The following is a 25,340-nucleotide window of genomic DNA, read 5'->3' as shown; positions in this document are numbered from 1 at the left end:
GGGGTCACTACTGGGGCACTGCATAGGGGGGACTGTAAGGGGCACTGCATTAAGGTGCATGTGGAATGGAAAGGAATGTTCAGAGTGATAAGAAAGGGCCCCTTGTTACCACGCCCATTTTTTGCTGTGCACGCACATAGGGGTGGGGGCTCCATTTTTATATTTGCCCTGGGCTCCAAATACCCTACTTATGCTACTGGCCGTAACTAGACTTTTTGGTGCCCTGTGCCAGACAGAGCATTGGCACTCCCCCCCCACTCTTTTTTTAAATAAGGACATAATATAGTGCACCTAAAAAAGGGCCATGGCCTCATGGGGAAGGGCCAGGGAATAGATAGGAGAGGCCAGGAGATGCTGGGGATAAATAGGGACATAATATAGTGCACCTGAGAGAGGGCCATGGCCTCATGGGGAAGGGCCAGGGAAGAGATAGGGGAGGCCAGGAGATGCTGGGGATAAATAGGGACATAATATAGTGCACCTGAGAGAGGGCCATGGCCACATGGGGAAGGGCAAGGGAAGAGATAGGGGAGGCCAGGAGATGCTGGGGATAAATAGGGACATAATATAGTGCACCTGAGAGAGGGCCATGGCCTCATGGGGAAGGGCCAGGGAAGAGATAGGGGAGGCCAGGAGATGCTGGGGATAAATAGGGACATAATATAGTGCACCTGAGAGAGGGCCATGGCCTCATGGGGAAGGGCCAGGGAAGAGATAGGGGAGGCCAGGAGATGCTGGGGATAAATAGGGACATAATATAGTGCACCTGAGAGAGGGCCATGGCCTCATGGGGAAGGGCCAGGGAAGAGATAGGAGAGGCCAGGAGATGCTGGGGATAAATAGGGACATAATATAGTGCACCTGAGAGAGGGCCATGGCCTCATGGGGAAGGGCCAGGGAAGAGATAGGGGAGGCCAGGAGATGCTGGGGATAAATAGGGACATAATATAGTGCACCTGAGAGAGGGTTATGGCCTCATGGGGAAGGGCCAGGGAAGAGATAGGAGAGGCCAGGAGATGCTGGGGATAAATAAGGACATAATATAGTGCACCTGAGAGAGGGTCATGGCCTCATGGGGAAGGGCCAGGGAAGAGATAGGAGAGGCCAGGAGATGCTGGGGATAAATAAGGACATAATATAGTGCACCTGAGAGAGGGTCATGGCCTCATGGGGAAGGGCCAGGGAAGAGATAGGAGAGGCCAGGAGATGCTGGGGATAAAAGAAGAGGAAACTACAAGTGTGAATGATTATAAACAGGAAAATTGACAGGCCCAAACAGCGCCCCCTGCCCTGTGGTGCCCTGTGCCATAGCACAGATTGCACTACCCTAATTACGGCCCTGCCCTTAGACATCGGATACAAGGTGAAACCAGAACTTTGTAGCCATTGATAGGAAGTGGCTATTAGAGCCTAAGGTGGGTTAACCAAGAACTGAGACTTATTATTTCAGATTATTTTTATTATTCATTTGGTATAACAATAGGTGTTGATAATAGCTTTGCTGTATCTTAAAGCTGGGCATCCACTATACAATTTTCTGACAGAAACCTGTCCAATCTGGCTGGTTGGAATGAAATCCTGGTAATGTACAGAAGCAAATGACAGTCGATCATATGGTTTTAAACACTGAAAAAGGACAAAAAAAATTTGTTCAAATTGGTTACATTTGTGTGTTTTAACCAATTTGTCTGAACGACCATTTTTGGCTATTTTCCAGTGTTTGTGAGCAAATGGACGACTGTCATTAGCTCCCATACATTACCAGGTTTTCATTCCAACCAGCCAGATTGGACAGATTAAGGCAGATTTAGAATATGACATGAAATCTATGAACAAAGCATTTCTCCAAAACACGTATGAATAAAACAGAATGCATGGTACCAAACTTATAGTATACCATTTAATATATATAAAGATTTATTACGCTGACACGAGTATATTCTCAATCTAAAGTCACTGCATGTGCAATTTAAATTTACAGCATCACTTAGCTGTGCATAAAACACTACGGGATATATTTACTAAAGGTCTATTCCAATCAATTTTTATTGATTTTAATCGATTTCAAATCAATCTAAATCGATTTTGTCACTCACTTACTAACACTTAAAAAAACAAATCGAAAATTGTCTGTCAGTAAATGTGTGATTCAGATCCAGAAACACAAACATCTATTTAGACCGATTTGGAATCGATAATAAGCAACTGAAATCGACCTTTAGTAAATTTTCACCATGAGCCTGATACAGAGGTGGACCTAGTGCCGATGTTTAAGCAATTGGGCAATTAATTGCATGCGTGAAAAGTCCTGAAAGCCCCAATGGCGCATGTGTTCCCCTGACTGTACGCAGTGACGCTGTAGTATACACAGTCACTGGCATTAAAACTGGCGGCACAAAACCATGGCCGTTCCTGGGTGGTGACTGGGAGGTGGAACGCATAGAAAAGCCGCCTCATGGGCGTGATATGGGAGTGTCAGGGGGCACGGCTGTGCTCCCAAACACAGGGGAAACAGGGGGAGGGCTGAAATTAGCATTTGCATTTTATCGTCGCTAAGATGCCCCAAAAATGCGCGTCCGAGGATGCAATAGCGCCCACCTCTGTATCTATATCAGATGTCGCTGCCCTTATTACATGTTCATGAGGGTAATGACCCATAAACTGGACCCCAGCAAACATAACGATGGGCCCTCTGTAATAAGCTGGACTCCTCTGAGACACAAGCCTGTGTAAGTACAGTGTATGGTGTGTTACAGTGTGACAGTCTGGCAGCAACAAGTTACACTTATATTAGGCAATAACTGGCTACATATTAAAATACTACATTCAACAATACATTGCAACACATAAAGGACCTCATTCAGAGTCGGTCGTTGCAGCCGCACGGTCGTACGCCACCGATGTTCGCTAAACTGCACATGCGTAAAGTTCGTAATGCACGTGCGCAAACTAGCCGCTACGATCAGAAATTTCTCTCTCCTTAAACACAGCCAGATCGGTAGTTTGAGTGACAGATTGAGGCGTTTGTGGGTGGTAACAGGGGAAGGTGCTTGAAAATGGGGGAGTGGAGATCCGAACGCAGGCGTGCCTAATTATGCGAACAGCGTTTTATGGGAGTGCACACGGTTTATGGGAGTGCATACGGTTTATGGGAGTGCATAATTAACAAAGTAGCGTCATGGCACACGTGACATGGGAGGTTTGTACACTGACATGATCGTAGAGCTTAAGAGAGGGTATGGTCAACCTTAAGCTCTACGACCAGTTCCGATGGTTCCCGATGGTCTCGATTAATCCTTATATGCCCGGAGATGACGTGTAATGCGTACGAGAAGGGGGCGTATTTTTTTGTCTTCCGGCTGCTTCCTCCCCTTGGTCGGCCAGCTGCCGATCCAATCTTAGGGACGCAATATGCGAGTGCATCATTTGCATATCCGGACCCTTTTCCCGTACGACCGTGCGGCCGCAACGACCGACTGAATGAGGTCCAAAGTCCTCTTCTTTCATAGAACCAATAGAAACAATAGAAACAATAACTGCAAATTACATCATGGTGTCCTGTGTTTATGTAAACAGCTTGGAGAATAATCCACGAATACTGCAGTCCAAGAATACTTTCCCAGGGTATCATGAATTTTGGGGAGTCCGTGAGCAACTTCCCGCACCCCACCCACCTCCTTAGTGAAATTGGCCTGGCCAGGGCACGGTGACACAGATTGCGTAGCCCCCCCCCCAGTCCTTGTTACTCGTACGTCCCATCTGGATCTCCTAGAGGGCAGTTAAAAAAATTAGGCAAGTAGGATTCCAAGCCAAGTAAAGAGGCTCAGGACATCAATATGTGGTTCAGGAGATGTCATTTCACTGAGTCGAGGAGAGCGACAGCCATAGCCCACAAAATATAAGGGGATAACTTATATTATACAATATTTTGAGTCTTGAGAACATCCTAACATAATTATGCTGGATGACAGGAACCACCCACATTTTAGGAAAAATAGCAAATATTAATCACAGCCTCCTCCGCAGTCCCCACCGCCGCCATCTCCGCAGTCCCCACCGCCACCTCCACAGTCCCCAACATCACCTCCGCAGTCCCCACCACCACCTCCACATTCCTCACCACCACCTCCACAGTCCCAACTACTGCCACCTCCACAGTCTCCGCCGCCTCCCCAGTCCCCGCCTCCGCAATGCCCCGTATCATTGCCCCAATCACTACCCCCACCTGCATCATTACCAAATGTCGTACTATCGTTGAAGGCCCACCCATTGTCATCAGTGCTGCTGCTGGTGGTGAGCTGGGTCACTCGGTAAGTCTGGAGAGAAAAAAAATAAATCTATATGGTTAGAAAATCCTCATTTTTGCAGTATTATCTCAAATGCAGCAGCTAATATCTATAAAGGGTGTAAGGCGTGTGGTGCTTGCTGGCCCATGAGTCATGGGGGGCAATGCTTTGTACCCTGCAGCCAAAGCATAATATGTCTAACAGAATATTTTTTTCCACCTGATGAAGATCCAGGATGCCATCACTGCATAGACTTGTCTTTGTGGTCCCACCCATGTTGGGCTAATGGTCTAGGCTCAGAAAGACCAACTGGGGTGAGGAATGGGAGCCACCTCTCTATTAATGAGGGGGCTTCCTCTGAGGCTACTCTTCTCGTTCTGGCCCCTGCACTGACTGAGCAGGGCAACAACATGAGTGGTTCCACACTGTGAGCTGTATGAATGAATTTCATACCACCCTGCCAGTTACCTGCTGACCTAAACACCAACAGACCGAGCCAGCACCACTTACCTCAAAGTAAAAACTGCAAGCGAGAATTTGTTATGAGAACAGCGCTACTAGACCACTTAACTGAGATTTTTTTTTTTCACCAAAACTGAACAGAAATTGTTTTTTTTTTTTTTTATAAAGTTTAAAGTATATTGAAGTATTTTATTTAAAAAAAAACATACCTAGGGGGAGTTTTGCATCCCATCCCACCCCCATCTCCATAGGCCCCCATTGTAATATAATTTACCACCACACATCAGAAATACCCCCCCCCAGCTTTATCAACCCCCACCCCCTTCATGGTAATAGCTCCCCATGGCAGAGCCCCACCCTCACCCCTAGTGTCAATGGGCCCCGGTTAGCCCCCCCCTCTTCAAGTGTCACTATATATGATAGAAAAGAAAACACAAATTGAGGCACTCCAAAGGGAACTGAGGGCCTGATTCAGAGCCGGACGCTATTTGCGGACGGTCGTTCTGAAAAAGGGTCCGGATATTTAAATTAAGCGCTCGCTCTTTGACACCTCTATGCCTGAACGAGCGAATAAAATATGCGCTCGCTATTTTGAAAAAAACGCCCCCTGGCCGCTGGCATCATACGTCATCTCCGCTATTTATTAGATTAATCGAGTACATCGAACGGCGTATGATCTGCTCGCTATTCTTGTGGTAGCATTTTCCTACCACAATCATGCAAGCAATTTAGACTAAAAGACAACCAAGTGACGTGGCCGATGACGCTGCTTTGTTAGTTATGCACACCCTTAAAACGCCCGTTTTGACCGTTTGTCAGTGGGTCCTGTTGCCGGTCGGTGTGAATAAAGCTGAATAGCTGTGGTCAGTGGACCTATATCTGCACAGACAAATGGGAGCACCTCATTTGTCTGTTCAGCAACAGGTCCACTGACCACAGCTATTCAGCCACACTCAGCCCTTGCGAGGCTACCCTCCGGCAGGTGCTTTATTCACACCGACCGGCAACAGGACTCGGCCCCCACCGCCCCATAGCTTAATCAGCAGCCCCCTTAGCCCCCACTAGTATCCATGTCTCTGCTCCCCCCCTAGTAGTGTCATCAGCCTCCTCTATTCAGATGTAACTGCCCTCCCTCAAGTTCTTCCTTGTATCCTGTGTGGCTGGGGCAGGTCCTCCTACTCCTGTAGCTCCGCGCTCAGGCTGTCTGCTTCCTCTGCAGCCGCTCTGCCTCAGACAGGAAGTGAAAGTAAACAACATACTCTCTGTCTGAGGCTGAGCACGGGGTCTGTGGTGTGCTGCAACCTCACAATGTCTCCTCCTGGCTGGCTCAGAGGAGCACTAAGCATGAGGAGTAGCCAGCCACCAGTAAGGAAGGTAGGGGATGTGCTGCTGTGGCCATACAGGCTGTGCCGCGCCGCGGCACAGCCCAATTAAGACGGATCTCCATCCTCCATCCTCCGCAGCAGCTCACACATGTGACCACACAGCTAAGACTCCGCGATCAGTGGCCACTGCCCTAAGCACAGCCGCAGCTGCACTGTAGCTGTGTAATAGCGGGATTCGGCTTCTAATGACACACACAGTCCAGCCCAGTGGGGATCGGGCCCAGCAGGAAATATCCCGCTTTCCTGGAGGCCCAATCCACCCCTGGACACATCTGTATATAAAACACCAGGCTTTTTCCCAAAATGCAAGAAGCTTTGTCTTGGAGGTGATGGGTAATTTTGTTGCCAAATACTGTGCAGTACCTGACATCCTCTGCAAAACTAGGAGGGTGATTCAGCTGCGGTCGCTGTAATATGGTAATGCAGCAGGAGACGTCCCGCCACCTGCACGTGTTACTGATCCGAGCTGAGTCCTTGGACGCAGCATTGGATCATTTGCGTGTCCCTCTGCCGGCCATCGCGGATATTCCCAAAGGAGGCCAGAAAATCTCCATCTGCCGACTGAGATCCTGGCCTCTTGACTACTCCCCAAAGGTGGCGACACACCTCTGTTTTGGGAAATGGAGGCTGTCACCTCCCCCTCCCCTCCCACAAAAGGCAGCAGACTGACAATCACTGATAGTCTGCTGCCGCTCTGCATGAGATCACACAGGACCCGTTCTGCACAAGCGTTGAAGGGGTCCTGTGCGCGCACTGATTCCTGATAATCGGTAAGCTGCATTCAGCATTGCACTTATGTGTAACCCCAAGATCTAATCCTGCACACATTCCCATCATTTCTTAAGATATCCATGTACTGTAATGTTACCCATTCATGAAAACCCTCTGGGTGGACTCACTGCACTGATCTGGAAGAGGAATCAGTACTGCCTGATGCATAGTGACTGAGCGCCATCTTGTGGAAGATTCATAGACCCGCTTAGAAGAGGGCAACAGTTATATTGTAGTTGGACCTTGGTGATTTAGGATACTGGAGAACACTTGCAGTTGTTGGCCCAGAATTCTCATTGCTCTGACCCTAGAACCGGCCTGGAGTACACAACTCACCATGTACAGGAATGCTCCCAGGATTACAGCTTTCAGTGTAGCTGACAAGTTCATGGGGAACTTGAAGATGACTTGGGAAGACTTGTGCTCTTTCTCTTTCCATATTGTGGTCACAGGGTGATTCCCGCTTACACTGAGTATCTGAGGATCAGAGGACGAGAGAAGCCGTTTCACCAGTGGTACATATAGGAAGGACATTTTCTATCTGTAACAGCCTATTAAGTATAATTGCAGAACAGGTGTCAGTGTGTAGGCACTGGCTGCTAAGCTGGGTACACACCATTCGATATGTCATCCAATATATTGTCCTGACGTGGATTGGAATAATATATCTTACACATTGTATAGCGTGTATGTCCGATCCATCATTCCACAGTGTAGATACATGTAGCACGTAACAATACATCGTCCCGTTGTATGGTGGATCATGTGGGGTGTATGATGCATGCAATGTATAATTGCACCGCTTGCAGCATTCCTGGGTCGCACTGCCGTCAGGTGTTTACCCAGTGATAAAGCAGAAATATACCTTGCTTAGTTATACAAGTGAAATATATACAGGTTGAGTCTCCCATATCCAAATATTCCGAAATACGGAATATTACGAAATACGGAATATTTTTGGCATGACTGAGAAAGTGAAAACTTTGATTTTTGATGTTTTAATGTACACAAACTTTGTTTAAGGCACAAAATTATTAAAAATAAAGTATAAAATGACCTATAGGCTGTGTGTATAAGGTGTATATGACACATACATGAATTTCATATATCTACACAAACTTTGTTTGAGCCACCAAATTATTGAAAATATTGCATAAAATTACCTGCAGGATGTGTGCATAAGGTGTATATAAATCATAAATGTATTCTGTGTTTAGATTTGGTCCCTTTTCCTAAGACATTTCAATATGGTATGCAATTATTCCAAAATACGGAATATTCCGATATCCAAAATACCCCTGGTCCCAAGCATTTTGGATATGGGAGACTCAACCTGTAATTCAAAATGTTAGTGCAAGATAATAGTATCTTTCTAGTCATTCTATTAGTTTAATTAATACTAATAAAGTATCTAAAATACTGTGCTTTAAAAGATTTATGTTAAAATTAAAATATGTTTTACTAAAATATGTTTTATGTAATTAATTATATTAATTATGATTAACGGTAATTATGGCTATAAATGTGTTACTAAAATTATAAGCATTGGTAAAATATAGAATAAAGGAATCATGAGTTTTTAGAAAGTTGTCAGTTAAAATGGCTGCTACAGACATTTTACAGATGCAACTGCAGCTAGTTTTTATTAAACATACAAGAATAAAATTACAATTACAAAGAATAGCACGTAATTATGTTTACAATTCAGAATGTGACAGCAAAATAAATATATATTAGCATACATCACTTTTCATTTGAACAGGAAACGTTATATATTAATTATTTTTAGAAACTTTCACTAAACTTGGATAAGAATAAATGTTATGATGAAGATTAGTCTGTTCTAATGAAATAACATTTCTAGTTATAAAATCTTTATAAATTCAACGCAGAATATCGATGCAGAAAGCTCTATATGTAATAACTAACAAATAAAAATAGTGAATCCTAAAATGGCCTCCGTGCACTCACTACATAGTTTGTTCAACATATGTTTGAGATAAAGAATACACATGCGAAGATGATGTTGACTTATGGATAGCAACCAAATATCCAAATGACCTTGGATAAGTAGCATCCCATGTACTGTAATTACTGACAAATGATGACCGTTAGGTGAACCCACCAAGATGGCGGATGCATCCAATCAAGTTCTGGACATTCCACTATGATAATTAATAATAAAAGTAACGTCATGTTTATGTAAATTAATAGAGATAGAGGAACGCATAAAGATTATGACTAAAGGATGTTAGAGAGGACTGGGGATTGAAGCTCTAGGATGACATGCTGCTGTACATAACTATAAATGTTATCTTTGTATTATCTTGTCTTTGTACTTTATTTTCTGTTCAGGAATTAAGTTAGTAGTTACTTATGCTAAGTATAAGTAACATGATTATTATTATCTAAGGGCCTGATTCAGAGCCGCTCGTAAGCGCAGTACGCTCGTTCCGAGCGATGTTCGCACTTCTGCGCATGCGTACGGATTAGAATACGCATGCGTGAACCAGTCAGTGCGGCCGAAAAACGTTTGTTCGCTATATAGCGAATGCCTGCTACTTTGAGTGACAGGATGAGGCTTATGTGGGTGGTAACAGGGGAATGTGCTTGAAAACGGGGAGTGGAATTAAGAACGCAGGCGTGCTTAAAGGTCAAAACGGGCGTTTTAAGGGTGTGCATAATTAAAACAACAGCGTCATTGACCACGTCACCTGGTTGTTTTATAGTCAAAACTGCTCGCAATATAGTGGTAGGAAAAACCAACCACAAGAATAGCGAGCAGTTCATACACTGACCGATGTACTCGATTAATCTATTAAATAGTGGACATGACGTATGATGTGAGCGGCCAGGGGGCGTATTTTTCAAATAAACGTCGGCAAGTTTTGTTCGCTTGTTCAGACATGGAGGTGTCAACTGACAGCAAAGAGCGAACGGTTCATTTGAATAGCCACCCCCTTTTTCTGAACGAGCGAGCGCTAATTGCGTCCGGCTCTGAATCAGGCCCTAAGTCTTGATTGGACAGTGAATCATTTAAACAATATCTCTTATTGTTTATTTAAAAGACTATCTTGTTAACCATCATATGAATTATTATTATTATTATTATTATTATTATTATTATTATTATTATTATCATTTATTTATGAGGCACCAAAAGTGTTATGCAGCATCATACAGTACAATACAATACAGGACCAGGACATGGATAATATACATTGCTACATTAGCGACCATAACACCCAGATAAGCAGCAGAGCATAAGCAGCCAAGTGTTAAGTGCCCTGGTGGGGAGTAAGTAGATGAAAGTGAAGTAGGAAGAAGCACAAGAGGGTAGAGAGCCCTGCTCACAAGAGCTTACATTCTAAAAGGGAGGGGTAGACAAACAGCTGTGACACAGATGGGGTAGACAGTGAGGAAGGAGCATGTAGCAGCAAGTTAGGATGAGAGCAGGAAGGCTTTAATGAAGTAGTGGGTCTTGAGAGCCCGTTTGAATGATTGTAGAGAGGTGGAGAGTCTGATGGGGAGAGGGAGAGAGTTCCAAAGGTGGGGAGCAGCACAGGCAAAATTTTGGAGGCGGGAGTGGGAGAAAGTAATCAGCTGGCATGAGAGGCGGTGTGCATTCGTTGAACGAAGAGGGCGGACAGGAGAGTGAAGGGAGATGAGGTCAGAGATGTAAATGGGAGAGGAATGGGTGAGGGCTTTGTAAGCGAGTGGGAGAGCCTTGAATTGGGTTCTGAAGGGGAAGGGGAGCCAGTGGAGAGCTTGTAGGAGAGGGGAGCAGATGTAGAGCATTTGAAGAGGAAGATGAGGCAAGCAGCAGCATTGAGGACAGCCTGGAGAGGAGAGAGATGGAATTTGGGGAGGTCAGATAGGAGGAGGTTACAGTAGTCCAATCTGGAGATGACCAGTGAGTGTATGAGACGAATCCTGGGTGAGATAGGGTCTAATCTTGGAAATTTTTTTGAGTGTATGTGATGGAATCTGTATGATAAAGTTGCCTTTACAGAGCTAATTTCCTGGAAGATTCTGAATTCAAGTATCACTTCGGTCAACGCTTGAAGGATGAATAGATAGTTCCAAGTCCAAAGTGAAAACACATGATAACACTATAAGGCCATAGACAGCAGTGTGTGAAACATGTGTGAGAGAATAAGGTGGTAAACAGGAAGTACATGTTTCAATTTTGACAAAGAAAAAAGTACTTATCAAATGGGGACCTTATTACCAGCTTAAGGGGTTTATGTATCAAGAGGTGAGAAGTGTGGAGAAGTGTACCAGCGTAGAAGTTGCCCATAGCAACCAATCAGCTTTGAAGTAGCATTTATCAAGTACAATCTACAAAATAAGAAACAAGAAAGAGCTAATTAGAGAGGTTTTGTTAAGCAGCAAGAGAGCGTCAGCTCCTGGGACAGGTAAACCCTATGTATTTATGTAGTTTATGTTTTATTCTCAATTTTACTTACAAAAACTCAAGACCACAAATGGAACCAGGATCACCCTTATTTTTGTAAACGTTTATATGGGGGTCTTTGAGGAGGAGCACATATACTGTAGGGTGGGCAATTCAGGGAATACCTGGTTCTCTATGGTACATAAATGGATGATTTGTTTATTATTTGGGAGGAGGATCTTTATTCTATCACTGATTTCAGTATATCTCAGTTCAAATCAGAACCCCAATGTAATTCTGAACCGGGACTTGATCCAACTCAGAACCCCTAAGTTCAGGTGTGTTCATATTTCAGGAAATCCAAAATGCACATCTCTACTATTAATAGTCACTGGACCTCCTCTGCTAGGTCCCGAAAATCTCCATCAGAAGAGACAGACTCTGGCCTTGGCATGCCTACAAAATGGGGCAACGCACCCCTGTTTTGTAAAATGGTCCTCATCAATGCCCCCTCCCTGCCCCCAAATGCAGGGACTGTGAGTAATCTTGCAGTACCATATCTGCACCTGCATAGTATAGATCCTGCATATGTGCACATCAGTCACCATCTGCATTTGCCAACATCTTTGAATCAGTTTTTGCTGTTTAAGATACGGGTGTATTCTGGATACCACCATTTATGGGACTTACAAGTCAGCTTCCAGGTGGACACACTTGACTCCTCCATGTCATTCCCTGCCCATATTCAGTCACTGAGCAACTCATGCAGGTTCCATCTCAGGAACATCATGTAGACTGGACTCATTCTGCTCCCTTTTTATAACCTACCTTAAGTACTGCAACCGCCTCTCTCATCTGCAAACTCTCCTTAGTGCTGCCTTCCGGACTGACCTTTCTTTGGCAAGATTCTACTACTACCTGACTAGTGGCTCCCTACAGCCTTAAACTCCTCACCCTCACTTCCAATATAATTGTAACTTACATTTAGAGGATGCCATAGGATATACTCAGTTGCAATAAAGAGTATACTCCTCACCTCAATAGTGTTGTCGCAGCGAGAGTCCAGGTATATGGGCAGCCGTGCTGAGAACACAGGTTCCTGATTCTCCATCTGCATTGAGACGTTCAGCTCCTTAGACGTGTTGGCAATTGTAACAAACCCTATGGGATGCGCGGGCAGAGAGTCAATCCTCAGCTGGATGGTGAAAAAAAAAATTGTTAAAATTTGTGCAATTTATCTGAATTTCTAAACATCTGATCTTGATTTGTGGTTATTGCTAACCACACTTGCAGTCCAAGGTGCAACAGGTGATGCCCCAACCTCCCATTGAGAAGGAGCAGTGGAGGTGCATCACCCGAGGCTTAATGCGATATACACTAGACGATGTCTAGTGTGTACCAACCTCTTTAGCGATGGAACCTAGTGGGGTGCTGACATCGGCAAGTGCGTACACACTTGCCAATGCTGGAAGCGATGGCGCGACGGTCAGGGGCTATGCTGCATTCGGCTGCATGGCCCTCGCTAATAATGTCGTATTGTTGATACTACAAAATCACACTGCTAAATGCCAGATTAGATCACACTGTTACATGATATATTCACCTCATTCTCCGTTTAATGTCTTTGATATTTTGCTGACAGTCAACTGATAACTAAGTGTTCAGCATGGAGTTTTCCTATCACTTTTGTTAGACACTGGATTCTGAGCCCAACACTTGAATGCCAGACATCACTGGAGCTTCACTCCACAGTTAGCCAATAAGAAGCATTTTCCTCCACTTGTGACTTCCTGGTAGTGAAGGGACATCTAGAAATTACTGTTAGGATCAGTTATTTGATAGTTTCACTTGGGGCATTGGAAATATGCTGGTGGGTTGTATTTATTTGAGGAGTCCTTTTCTTTTTTCAGTTAAAGTTTTATGTCCATTTATTTTTCTAATTTTAGTAGAAATGTCAGGGGCTGTAGAGAATTGATTGCCAGGAACCACTGAAAAGTTGCCAAGACAGGAGGTCCGGTCTTTTTAATTACCTTGAGAGTCTCAGCCCAGGAAGGGCCAAAGAACTATCCCACTCCTGTCGAGGCAACAACCCTCTGCTGACCAGTCTGGGGATGGAATGTAGTGTCCCCTCCCTGGTAATAGATACCATCTCAAAGCAGCATCTCACCCCTTTATATGCCTCAGAGCCCCATCATTCCCTTATTTATGCCTCAGAGCCCCCTTGTGCTCTTATAAATGTATATATTAATTCCAATATTTTCAGTTGTGTAGGGTGGAAACTTAATTGACTCCACATAAAGGTGCTGATAGTCAGTGCCAGCCCAAATATAGATTGCCAAAATATCCAGTCACTGCAAAGCAGTATGCTGGAACAGATCACAGTGACAGCCAAAGTGTGAGAAGGCATTGCTGGGACTTACTATATAGAGCTTAAAGAGTTGGAGAGCCTGTTCCTGCTCCAGATACTAATGACTCCCCTACATGTTCAGCAATTGCCCCAGCACACACTGTGCCCAAGTGTCCTTAGAACATAAGCACCAGGGGCAGGCAGCCATCAAGGGACCTGTGTTTGTAAATGCCCCTAAGATGACGGTGTGACTCCACTCACTTGTATCATTGCGACTCAATGTGAGATTAGGCCCAGTGAAGTAACACAGGCTGTATGGAGTTATGGACTTACATAAGATTCTCCGCAGCATTCGCCATTAGAGTCCAGATACAGCGACACCACTTCTCTCTTGCAAGGGTCGCTAAGTCTCAGATTCAGAGCGGGTCCACAACACTCTGCCTCCTGACGTACAGAGAAGAGAATCTGGCCGGCCTTGGTCTGGAAAACTGAATGACAGGACAGTGAGGACCACAGTATAGGATCTGGGGTAAAGGCTCAGCCAACATGGTGTGACTTCTTCCTCCAATTGCGGCACATTATAAAGTGACAGGAAATGTCTGTGTGTTAAATTATAGATATGCAGGTGAGGGGGCAACTGAAGCATTGCCCAGTGGTATAACTTCATCCCAGATGCCCGGAGGCAAGTTATAATTTGGTGCCCCCAAAGTTGCTGACACTGTAATGTAGCAATGTGCATGCAGACAGACTATAGACAGACAAAGGCAGCAGCTGATGGTCTGACATGGAGCTCTCCACTAGTGTATGGTGGCTTCTTAGGTGCCATCAAGGGGTGCCATGTATTGGAGTACATAGTCACAGCCCTAAGTGGACAATGGAGGAGGTGCCCCTTCAAAGCTGGAGCTCAGCGGCAGGCACCTCCATTGTCTCCCAAAGGTCTGCCCCGGCATCGCCCACCTCACGTCCTCATGCAGACTGCCACAGAGTTTGTTGTGTGCACTCTATAAAGCAAGTATCATCACATCTACCAATAGGGTAAATGCCAATATTTTAAGAAAATCAGCATTTATAAACTGGAAACTCTTCTGGCCATTCAGGTCCTGGACCACTAATGCCAGTGAGATCTGAGGGTTTGATTCACTGTGTATGCAATAGCGATTACGCGCCCAGTTCAACTATGATAGTATGCTATTACATTGCAGTGCTGCACAAGGACGCCCACTTTGCTCAGCACACATCATAAATCTTTAGCAAGACTGTGAAACCATCGGTACAATTGAATACCATCGCAGCCTCACGCACACTTGCACAAGCCCTGACCTTACTCAGGAATTGCTAACTTCCACGCACGATATCAGGCCTTAGGCTGTGTACGGTTTCACAGTGGATCATTTATGTATGTCCCTGCAATGGCATTGAAATGCACTGGCACACCTGCGTTCCCCCGACTACCCCCACTCATCACCACCCACAAATGGCACTTCCTGTCAATCACTCTGTGATGGTTCGTCATAGCCTCTGTGATCGCACACTCCCAATTGCAGTGACCAGTTCGAGCACTGCAATGCATACGCATGCGCAGAACACAACAATCATCTGATTGCGTGCGTATTCGCAGTTGCATATGCTAGTGAACCAGGCCCGAGCCATTTATGGCTTCTGGCAGTCTTTACCTTTAAAATAAATACTCCCATTGTTACATAGTTCTTACCTTTTTTCTTCAATATAACTTCCTCCACCTATAAACATAGGAACACGTGTTAATGTAAATCAGGGCTTCATGTACAGTATGTGTGAGTAACCATCCTGCTAAGGTTGATGATGGGCAGGAAAGGAGGGGTGAGGGTTAACACCAGGGGTATATGATGCCAGCTATAAATTGTGACATTAAAAACAAGTGCTTCACCACAACTAACGGCTGTCTTTGTAATACCTGTAATAGAATGAAGCAACCTATTTCCTCTTTACTGAGTGAATATTTTTGGTGGTTTAATAACAGTTTGCAGAGTATTTGTTTGTGGAGTTCACTAGATATCTGTATCACATTGACCAGTTACATCTGCTATTTATTAAATACACAAAGATGCAGAATCTATGAATAAGCCCAAAGTGAAAACTTATCTTGACCACTGACCAATACCTTTCCCACAGGTAAATACCAATTACAGCTCTAACCTATATAGTATACAGTAAGTGTCTGTAACTCTTGTCTTCATCTTATTGACTTCTTTCCATATTTATGCCATCTCATCATCCAAAGGTCAGTGCAGAGAGATAATGGGGTGCAAACTAGCTGACTAAGCAGATTTAACCATAAAGAGAAGGAAACAGGTGCAGTCAATATTACCATTCAGCAGGATACGGACGATCACTACGGGATCTGCAATGCAGACCTTTCCACTTTATCATGGCATATTATTATAATATGCATATGTAATATGTATTATAAATAATATACTATATGTGGTTTACCCACAAAGTCAAACCTTCCTTCCCATTCCCACCCACACTGACCTACTGTGACCCGATTTATTCCCATTGTGTAAATTCCCTATCCCAGGTAATGTACAACATAAGGATCTATGATAGGCAGACTACAGTATGGTGTATCTCACCTCTATAAGGCACGTCAGCCCCGGAGGTACCACAGCGGTGGGCTTGGGCAGCTTATCCTGGTAAGCAGACGTGGAATTGTTGTGCCATTGAGGTTGGGTTTGAATGGGTACAGATCTATAGTGTCCTAAATATCCAGTATAAAATCACAGTATATAAATACACTCATAAAGTACAATGTACATTATCCAAATAGTCATTTACATACTGGTTATCAGTTTAAAGGCAGAACATGGTACACATTAAGATAAATATGTGCATGGGGCACAGGACTGAACTAGGGATAAGTGAAAAAGGTTTAGCAAGTAATTAGATGTTTACAGGTTGAGGAAAGGGATTGGTTGAGGTTATTTGGGGGAAATATTAGGATCATGACAGATTACAGCTGAAGTGGTTTCTCATGGTAGCTGGCACAGTGACTGTGGCTAAATGGGCCAGAATGGGCAAAGAACGAGGATATGGTGTGATAAATAACACAGACACAAATCTCTGTAGCTGAGGGTGCAGGGGCCAAGGCATCTGGTTGGGGAATTCGGGAACATATCTGACTAGGCCTAATGTGCAGCAGGCTATATGCTGTGTATTACGTGTATGGATATCACTGTGTATGTATTGGTTTCAGCTTTCCTTTAAAGACCTGGAAATGGTCTCTCCCAGGGCCTGATGGGGCTGCAAGGCTTGAGTGCATTGGCTGGGGCCACAGTGGCCAATATACAGTAAGTGGGGAATATGTTCAGGCAGAAATGGTCAGGCTGCAATAGGGGACATCTGAAGAGGGGGAACCAGGGTAGGCATAGGCAGTCTGTTGAAAGAGGGTGTATCACCAGTGAAAGTAGACATGATATGTCCCTGGTCTTACAGCACCACTGGGCTGCTTGCCCCCGCCACCACCCTCCTTTCATTGTCTGTCATTTAACTATGTAGTTTTGTTAAATTTTCTGCACCCACACTTTATTTTTTGCATCTAACTCCCATTTGTCTAACACATTTGACCAAACCACCCGGCTCCTCCACTCTTTCTCCTCAATGCACCATCTGCCCCCTTCATTCCCTTTCTTCCTTCCATTGGTCTGTTCCCTGCCCCCTCTGTTTGTGGTCCTTCTAACACACCCCCCCTCCACTCAAATTGCTAGTACTCTGCACCCAAAGGAGTAGCGTGGAACCATAGCACCCAGAGAAAGTGCATGTCATAGCGCCCACCTCCCTATATTGAACTGTGCCAGTGGGGTATGGCCAGCCTGCGGGCAGGCTAATACTGAAGTAAAGAGAAAGCAACAAACAGTGGCAGTATCACGCTGGGCATTGAGGTCCCATTGGGGGGAATAGAATATGACATTAAGGGGTAGCTACTTTGGAACTGCTTTATTTATGTATAGCACCTAGAGTTTGAATTTTGCTCCTTTGAATCATTGTTATTAGTCAATAGAGGAGATTGTATTATATATTCTGATCATTTATCTTACATTGACAGAAAGTGAAATGCCACAGGGTGCACAGCTTACTGTATTTCTGCAATTACTGCTCCAAGCAGCTGTCACTGGAGTGGGGACACCTATGGAAAGCTTGCTTCTTAGCTATGCTCCTGCTTTGCAAATATACATTGCCCCTATATTAATGTGAGTACTACTAACCATGTTCTGTCTACCACCATTATTATTATTTCAGGTCTCCTAATATTTTTTAAAATATCTTTCAATAACACTGTGTAGTCATGTCTGGGAACACCTCCATTACTTTAAATAGCAAATCAGTGACATTTTTTTAATCTCATACCTTGTAATTGAAGTTTAGGACTTTACCTCAGATGTGTCACTTTTAAGTCCATTGAAGCACAATGAATGAATAAGGTGAAAAGGGGAGAGGAAAGTGACAATCAGAGTGGGGAGGTGACAGAAGCCAATAAGAAAGGAGAGGGGAGGGGCAAAGAGTCGATCAGAGAGCGGTGGTGACAGAAGCCAATAACAAAAGGAGAGGACAGGGGAAAAGAGTCGATCACAGGGTAGAGAGGGGAGGGAATTAAAGAGGTGAGAAGTAAATGTAATCAATCTAACACATAGGTAAAGTGACAGAAGATGATCACAGAGGAGGGAGGGCCAAATGGGAGGCAATCTGGGCAACTTGAGGGAGCATGAAATGGAGAGCCGGATCTCAGATCCATAACAGGCGGCCTTCATATTGTGCAGTGTCCCATGAATTCTGGAACCCTGAATGGCGACCCTCTGTCCATTTTGGTGCCCAGAGCTCATGCTCCACTGGAACCATCCTCGCTACTCCCCTGTCTGCACCCTTACCGGCCTCCTTAATTTTCTAAATTTTCCACTGCTATACACCACTCTATTCTCCTCTACATCCTCCAGTCATTCTCTCACTTCCTCCCTCTCATATCTCTCTCTCCCTTTACCTGTCAATGTTCCCCAAGGGTCTGTTCTTGCCCCCTTCACTTCATTTGGATATCTCATCAGCTCCTTCAGACTCCAGTAAAACCTGTACACTGATGACACCCAAATAACTTCTCTCCCTCCATCCTCTCCTGTGTCCTGCACTTTCTGCTATCTCCTCCTTGATGTCCCAGCACTTTCTCAAACTCATCTTATCCAATTCTAGACTCATTGTGTTCCTCCCTTCCAATAACACCCCCCTTCTCCTTACCTCCCCGTCTAGTTTATGACACCTCGATCCACATCTCTGTCTGTAACCTGGGTGTAATCCTCAATTCTGCCCTCTCCTTCGCTTTTCACATAAACTCTATCATACAATTGTGCCACATCCACCATTGCAGTATCCTTAGAATCAGACCCTCTTACTATGGATCCCACCAAAACTCTCATCCCTGCACATATTTCCCAACTGGACTACTGCAACCATCTCTTTTCTGACCTTCCACTCAACCACCTCTCACCACTCTAATAAATACAGCACAGTGTCAACCTCACCCCTCTGCCAACAACTTCACAAGCTCCCCATTCACCTCAGAGTACACTTCACACTTCTCACCCTCACCAAAAAAGCCCCTTAATCAATTTGCACCCCCCTCCCCATTACATTTTCAACTTTATTTCTGTTCCAACTCCCTCCTACCACCTCTGCCCTTACACTAATCACCGTATCAAATCATCTCTGTTCACTTCCTCTCACACCTGTGTCCAGCTGCCCTTGCTGCCAGGGCTGTAACAGGGCATGGATGCAGAGCTGGGGTAGAAAGCCACTTACCAGCTGAGCGGTACAGTCCCGCATGGTGTATGAGCTGAGAGAAAACCCTGGAACTTGGCCCGCTGGTTGTAGCTGGAGAGCCGGCTAGCAACAATCATGTTCAAAAGTTAAATACAAAGTGAATATATATATATATATATATATATATATACATATATATATATATATATATACACACATATATATATATATATATATATACATACATACACATACATAGTGACACCTGTGCTCATTACTAGGAGTGACATCCTCCTGACTGATATATGAGTGACAGCCAGGGGTTATATTGCAGGATGGTACTGTTTAAAATTTGTTTATATTGAAGAATATATTTTAGCTTCTTGCAGTGGAAACGGTTTTGTCAATCACAATATCTATATAAATATTTTTTATAAAATATATTGCTCTCTCTCTCTCTATACTGTATATATATATATATATATATATATATTTAGTATTTTTAATACCTATATGTTAATAAGTCCATCTCCTTATAAGTCTGCCCCCACATAGAGGGCCTCATTCAGAGGCGGTCGGAGGATGCAAGCTGTCGCTCAGAAACTGGGCGGCCGCTTGCATCCTGAACGCCCGCCTCTGTTTCGGTCGTTAGGCTCTGGGTTTACACCCACAGCTTTAACGACCGCTCCGGTGATGGTCGCGATGGTCAGAGACCATCGCGACCATCGGGGCTTACGACGAGACCCTAGGGTAGGGTCTCACTTGTCGTAAGCCCCGGAGAGCTTCTGGTTCTGTCAGAGCCGGAAGCTCTCCACTGATATCACTAGTGATGTCAGTGGGGCCTCCCCCAAATGGTAGGCGTTCCCATGGGAACGCCTTCGTTTGGGCTGCCACCCCCCTGGCCCGCCTTCCAAATGGGGCGAGCTGTCAATCAACATCGACAGCTCGCCCCCTTTGGATCGAGACCTGCTACGACCGGCGCTGTCGGTCATAGGGGGTCTCAAGCATGCGCACGACGGCACCGTCGTGAGCATGCTCTGTGGGGGGCCATCGACCCGGTCCGAGCGCATCGGCGCTAACGACCGGGTCTGAATGACCCCCAGAGTCTTCTCCCCCCCTTTTTTTTCTCCTTCAAACATAATATTGGTAATACAGGACTCTGGGGAGCACCACTGAATAACCAATATCACTACTACTACATTATATCAGCACACAGTAGGATGGAAACATTTCCCAACATTGGGTAATTATTTGACCAGTTTAAGGAGAGGCAAACTGACATTCATATTACTTCCCATAGACTGTGAGTCCCTTTTATTCCTCTGTGCAGTATTATTACCTGACTTTGGCCCTCATTCAGAGCCACTCGCTATTTGCGGTCGTTCGTTCAAAATCAAGGGGTGGCTATGCAAATGATCCGTTCGCACATTGCAGTCTGTTCACACCTCTAAGTCTGAACGAGCGAGCAAAACATACGCTCATTTATTTCTTAAAAACGCCCCCTGGCCGCTCGCACCATACGTCATGTCCGCTATTTATTAGATTAATCGAGTACATCGAACAGGATATGAACTGCTCGCTATTCTTGTGGTTGGTTTTTTCAACCTCTATTTTGCGAGCAGTTCTGAGTTAAAAAGACCAAGTGACGTGGTCAATGACACTGCTATATTAATTATGCACACCCATAAAACGCCCATTTTTACCTTTAAGCACGCCTGCGATCGGATCTCCACTCCCTGTTTTCAAGCACCTTCCCCTGTTTCCACCCACATACGCCTCATTCTGTCACTCAAAATAGCAGGCATTCGCTATATTGCGTACAAATGATTTTCGGCCGCACTGACTGGTTCGCGCATGCGTACTAAAAACCGTACGCATTCGCGCAGATGTGCGAACATCGCTCGGAACGAGCGTACTGCCGATAGCGAGTGGCTCTGAATGAGGGCCTTTATTTGTTAGATATTATTTGATAATACATTGGATAAAGCATGTACAGTACATTGGATACAAGAGATTGTAGATACAATAGAATCACTGAAGTGTTATATAAACAAATATCAAAGGAACCCAGATCTTACCTGAAGCCATGGCTGTCTGACAGCAGCAGGCACCTGGTTATATTACCCTGTGTAATGAGATAACATACATAATAGATCAATTAGGTCATTGCAGCTGCTGATTACAGATAGTATCAACCACAAACTACTGTAGTAGCTGTAGCTTCATTAATGTAAGTCACAATATTGCAAACCCAGTATCTGCCCTTACTATATGTTTATGGTATCTGCATACAGTATCTGCCCTTACTTTGTATGTATTACAGCTGCACAGTACTATTTCCTTCACTAAGAATGGTTGCTGGGGGAGGGTTAGAGTTTGGTCGTGGGGGGGTGGGGGGGTTTAGGGTTAGGATGAAAGACGAGAGTGTTAGCATTATGGGGTGAATGAGGGAGGGTTAGGATACTTACCATGCCCCTGTCAAGATTCTGACCACCGGCATCCTGACTGCGCCACCCCCTTTACGGCACACAGGTTAATTTTATAAGATTCCTAAGGAGAGGGCTTGGCCACACCTACCCGAGTTGGCCACGCCTCCTCCCAGTAACGGGGCTTTCGGCACCACTGACTGAAGGGACTGTGGTGACTGGATATAAATTCATCTCATTTCTCCAACACTAATAAAACACACTCAATGCTGTCATCTTACATTAAAACCCCTTCCTTATGGTCTCTGTAGCTGCTATATGGTCCCTTTCTTATGGTCTCTGTAGCCTCTATATGGTCCCTTCCTTATGGTCTCTGTAGCTGCTATATGGTCCCTTCCTTATGGTCTCTGTAGCCGCTATATGGTCCCTTCCTTATGGTCTCTGTAGCCGCTATATGGTCCCTTCCTTATGGTCTCTGTAGCTGCAATATGGTCCCTTCCTTATGGTCTCTGTAGCTGCTATATGGTCCCTTCCTTATGGTCTCTGTAGCCGCTATATGGTCTCTTCCTTATGGTCTCTGTAGCTGCTATATGGTCCCTTCCTTATGGTCTCTGTAGCCTCTATATGGTCCCTTCCTTATGGTCTCTGTAGCCTCTATATGGTCCCTTCCTTATGGTCTCTGTAGCCGCAAAATGGTCCCATCCTTATTGTCTTTGTAGCCGCTATATGGTCCCTTCCTTATGGTCTCTGTAGCCTCTATATGGTCCCTTCCTTATTTGCCCTTCTGCTCCATGGGAGGTGTCTGTCCTCCTTGAGTTTGCCTTAGGACACCTGCTTTACGGTTTTGCCCTTCTGCTCCACGGGAGGTTTCTGTCCTCCCTGAGCTCGTCTTAGGACACCTGCATTAAAGTTTGACGGTTTGACTCCTTCCTTATGGTCTGTGTAGCCTCTATATAGTCCATTCCTTATGGTCTCTGTAGCTGCTATATGGTCCCTTCCTTATGGTCTCTGTAGCAGCTATATGTTCCCTTCCTTATGGTCTCTGTAGCCACTATATGGTCCCTTCCTTATGGTCTCTGTAGCCGCTATATGGTCCCTTCCTTATGGTCTCTGTAGCCGCTATATGGTCCCTTCCTTATGGTCTCTGTAGCCGCTATATGGTTCCTTCCTTATGGTCTCTGTAGCCTCTACAAGGTCACTTCCTTATGGTCTTTGTTGCCTCTATATGGTCCCTTCCTTATGGTCTCTGTAGCCACTATATGGTCCCTTCCTTATGGTCTCTGTCGCCGCTATATGGTCCCGATTTATTAGTTGCCCCTTTTTTGGTGTCCAGGATGATTTCCTCACTCCTTCATGCCCTTCTCCCAGATCACTTATTGCAGAAAAGTGGAGCAAACCTCGCCATGAGTACCGCAATTCGCCATTTCTAACTGAATCTGGCATGTCGCATATGGGCACATTGCCACATTGTATGCGAGTTTCGCAGTATGAGTTTGAGATTTGTAAACTGGCATCTTATTGAATTGACCCCATAGGCTCACACCTGAGTCAGTGATACTTTATAACAGAGAGTTCCTGTAAGGTGACAGTGGGGACACTTCTTGTTACATAGTTGTTACACTGAGTGAATGATGATGAGAGAGGATGAAGAAGAGACAGTGAGATATAGATAAATACCTGCAGGCTGCGATGACAGAAGGATCTCCTGCTCCTGACTCCCAGCTCCGAGTCTATGGGGAGAATAGAATGAATACTGAGATTATTCTGTGTCTCCTCTGTAATCACTCCCTGGGTGACCAACGTAATAATTTCCTGCCAATCAGAACTCCCCCCACTCCTCACTGTCTGCCCCCCTCCTTCCATATTCAAGGAAGTTTATCTATCACGCTGCATGTTGTACTAGTTTCAGCACAAAAATAGATTAGTTTCACGGCCAAAAATAGATTGTAAGCTTGCGAGCAGGGTCCTGTATGTATGTATGTATGTATGTATGTATGTATGTATGTATGTGGGTATGTCTTGTATGTTTGTCTTTTACAACCCAGTAAAATGTTAATGTTGATTCAAATTGTAAAGCGCAACGGAATTTGCTGCGTTATGTAAGAAACTGTTAATAAGTAAATAAATAATAATTACAGCACAGCCTGGAACCTTTCCAGAAACCTCTGCCAAGGGCTCCATCTTAGGCCCGTATTCAATTAGATGCAAAAAGCCGAGATCCACGAAAAAGTTCTGCCGATTGCGTCTTTTCGCCTGTCGGAAAAGTATCGCATATTCAATTCCATCCGCTTTTCGCGTACGCGAAAACACAATGCAATGTAATAGGCGAAAAAAATTCGCCTCTGAATAGGTGGAGAGAAGAAGTAAAAATTTTTGTTTGGGGGTGCAATGGTGGGGAAACCACTCAGAACTCTTGGGACAGCCCCCCAAAGAACAACTGCATAAAAAAATCCTGAAAAAAACCAAAGAACACCCCCAAAAAGTACTTTGAATTTGGGGGCGAAAAAGTGCAAAGTGGGGGGACAAGTTCGCAAACTAGCAAAATAAAGTACTGGGGGTGCACTAAGAAGGGGTCAAGTGTTTTGGGGATAGCAGGTAATTTTTTTGGGGTGCAATCTCACTTTTTTTAAAAGTTCACTTTACAGACATTTAAACATGCTTACACCCATTTTCAGGCACCCCAAATTTAACAAGACTACTTTTTCCTCCTAAAAAACTGCTTTATGCCATTCTTCACCAGTCGTGCAATTACTGGCAATTGCGTGCACCTATGTACCCCAAATAGTTTTATTAGGGCTAATCGGCCAGTACTACATTGATCCCCAAAGTTTCTGCATCTTTTTGGGGGGTTCTGGCTGATTTCCCCGATTCTGACACCACTTTTTGCTTGTTCTGAAATCGCGTGTCTATGTTTTCGCGTCCTTTGGAATTGAATACGGCGAATAGCTGGGGCGCGCACAATAAGTGTCCGTGGCTAAAATACGCGATATAGGCAAGAATTCCGGCATAAGAAAAATTATTGCGGGCGGGAAACTAATTGAATACGGGCCATAGAGTGGAAGTACGTGAAAGCAGCGAGTCCTTATAGAGCTGCAGGTGCTGCTACAGTGTATCCCAGTGTAACTCCTGCTTATTTCTTGTCTGTAGTATCTTTCTGGGTTTCAGCAGAGTTACAAAGGTCTTGTCGCTGTCTCACCTTGGCGATGCCTCCACCCGAGTCGTTGATGCTTGTTTGATGACAGTGGACAAAGGAGTTGGCTCGGGAAACCCCTAAAATAGTGATTGGGTGTAGAGAAAGGGCTACTATCTATTAAGGCAGGGGTGGGGAACCTTTTATCTGCCAAGGGCCATTTTGATTTTTAGAAAATCATTCGGGGCCATACAAAATTATTAACTTAAAATTTGCCTCCTATATTTGGTTAAAAACGTTATTAACTCTCCCTTAATGCGATGGCTGTAAGTAACGGCTTCTCCTTGGTATGT

At 44.7% G+C, this 25,340-nt stretch overlaps 1 protein-coding gene across 2 annotated transcripts; it reads right to left on the bottom strand.

Moving 5' to 3' along the window:
* Positions 1-1,476: 1,476 nt before the first annotated feature.
* LOC148513810 (phospholipid scramblase 2-like) lies at positions 1,477-23,597 on the bottom strand. Of its 2 annotated transcripts, XM_088481235.1 has the most exons (9): positions 23,535-23,597; positions 21,510-21,556; positions 19,471-19,554; positions 16,263-16,387; positions 15,359-15,386; positions 13,981-14,135; positions 12,337-12,495; positions 7,241-7,381; positions 1,477-4,316 (listed from the first exon to the last, which is right to left on the bottom strand). In XM_088481235.1, the coding sequence occupies exons 2-9, from the start codon at positions 21,517-21,519 to the stop codon at positions 4,005-4,007; spliced, it is 1,014 nt and encodes a 337-aa protein (XP_088337361.1). In that variant the 5' UTR covers positions 21,520-21,556; positions 23,535-23,597; the 3' UTR covers positions 1,477-4,004. The 2 variants fall into 2 exon arrangements, with proteins under 2 accessions (XP_088337361.1, XP_088337362.1); XM_088481236.1 differs by lacking the exon at positions 19,471-19,554.
* Between the last annotated feature and the right edge of the window lie 1,743 nt (positions 23,598-25,340).

The sequence above is a fragment of the Taudactylus pleione genome, unplaced genomic scaffold, assembly GCF_031769625.1.
Source record: "Taudactylus pleione unplaced genomic scaffold, aTauple2 ptg000268l, whole genome shotgun sequence".
Taxonomy (NCBI): domain Eukaryota; kingdom Metazoa; phylum Chordata; class Amphibia; order Anura; family Myobatrachidae; genus Taudactylus; species Taudactylus pleione.
This window is presented reverse-complemented; position numbering and strand designations above follow the sequence as displayed.

Bases quoted from the DNA above. Each gene is read 5' to 3' on its own strand.
- LOC148513810 (XM_088481235.1), bottom strand. The intron at 14,136-15,358 runs GTAAGAACTATG...CCTGTCATTCAG, and splicing joins AGTTATATTGAAGAAAAAAG to TTTTCCAGACCAAGGCCGGC. The intron at 12,496-13,980 runs GTAAGTCCATAA...TTCACCATCCAG, and splicing joins AATGCTGCGGAGAATCTTAT to CTGAGGATTGACTCTCTGCC.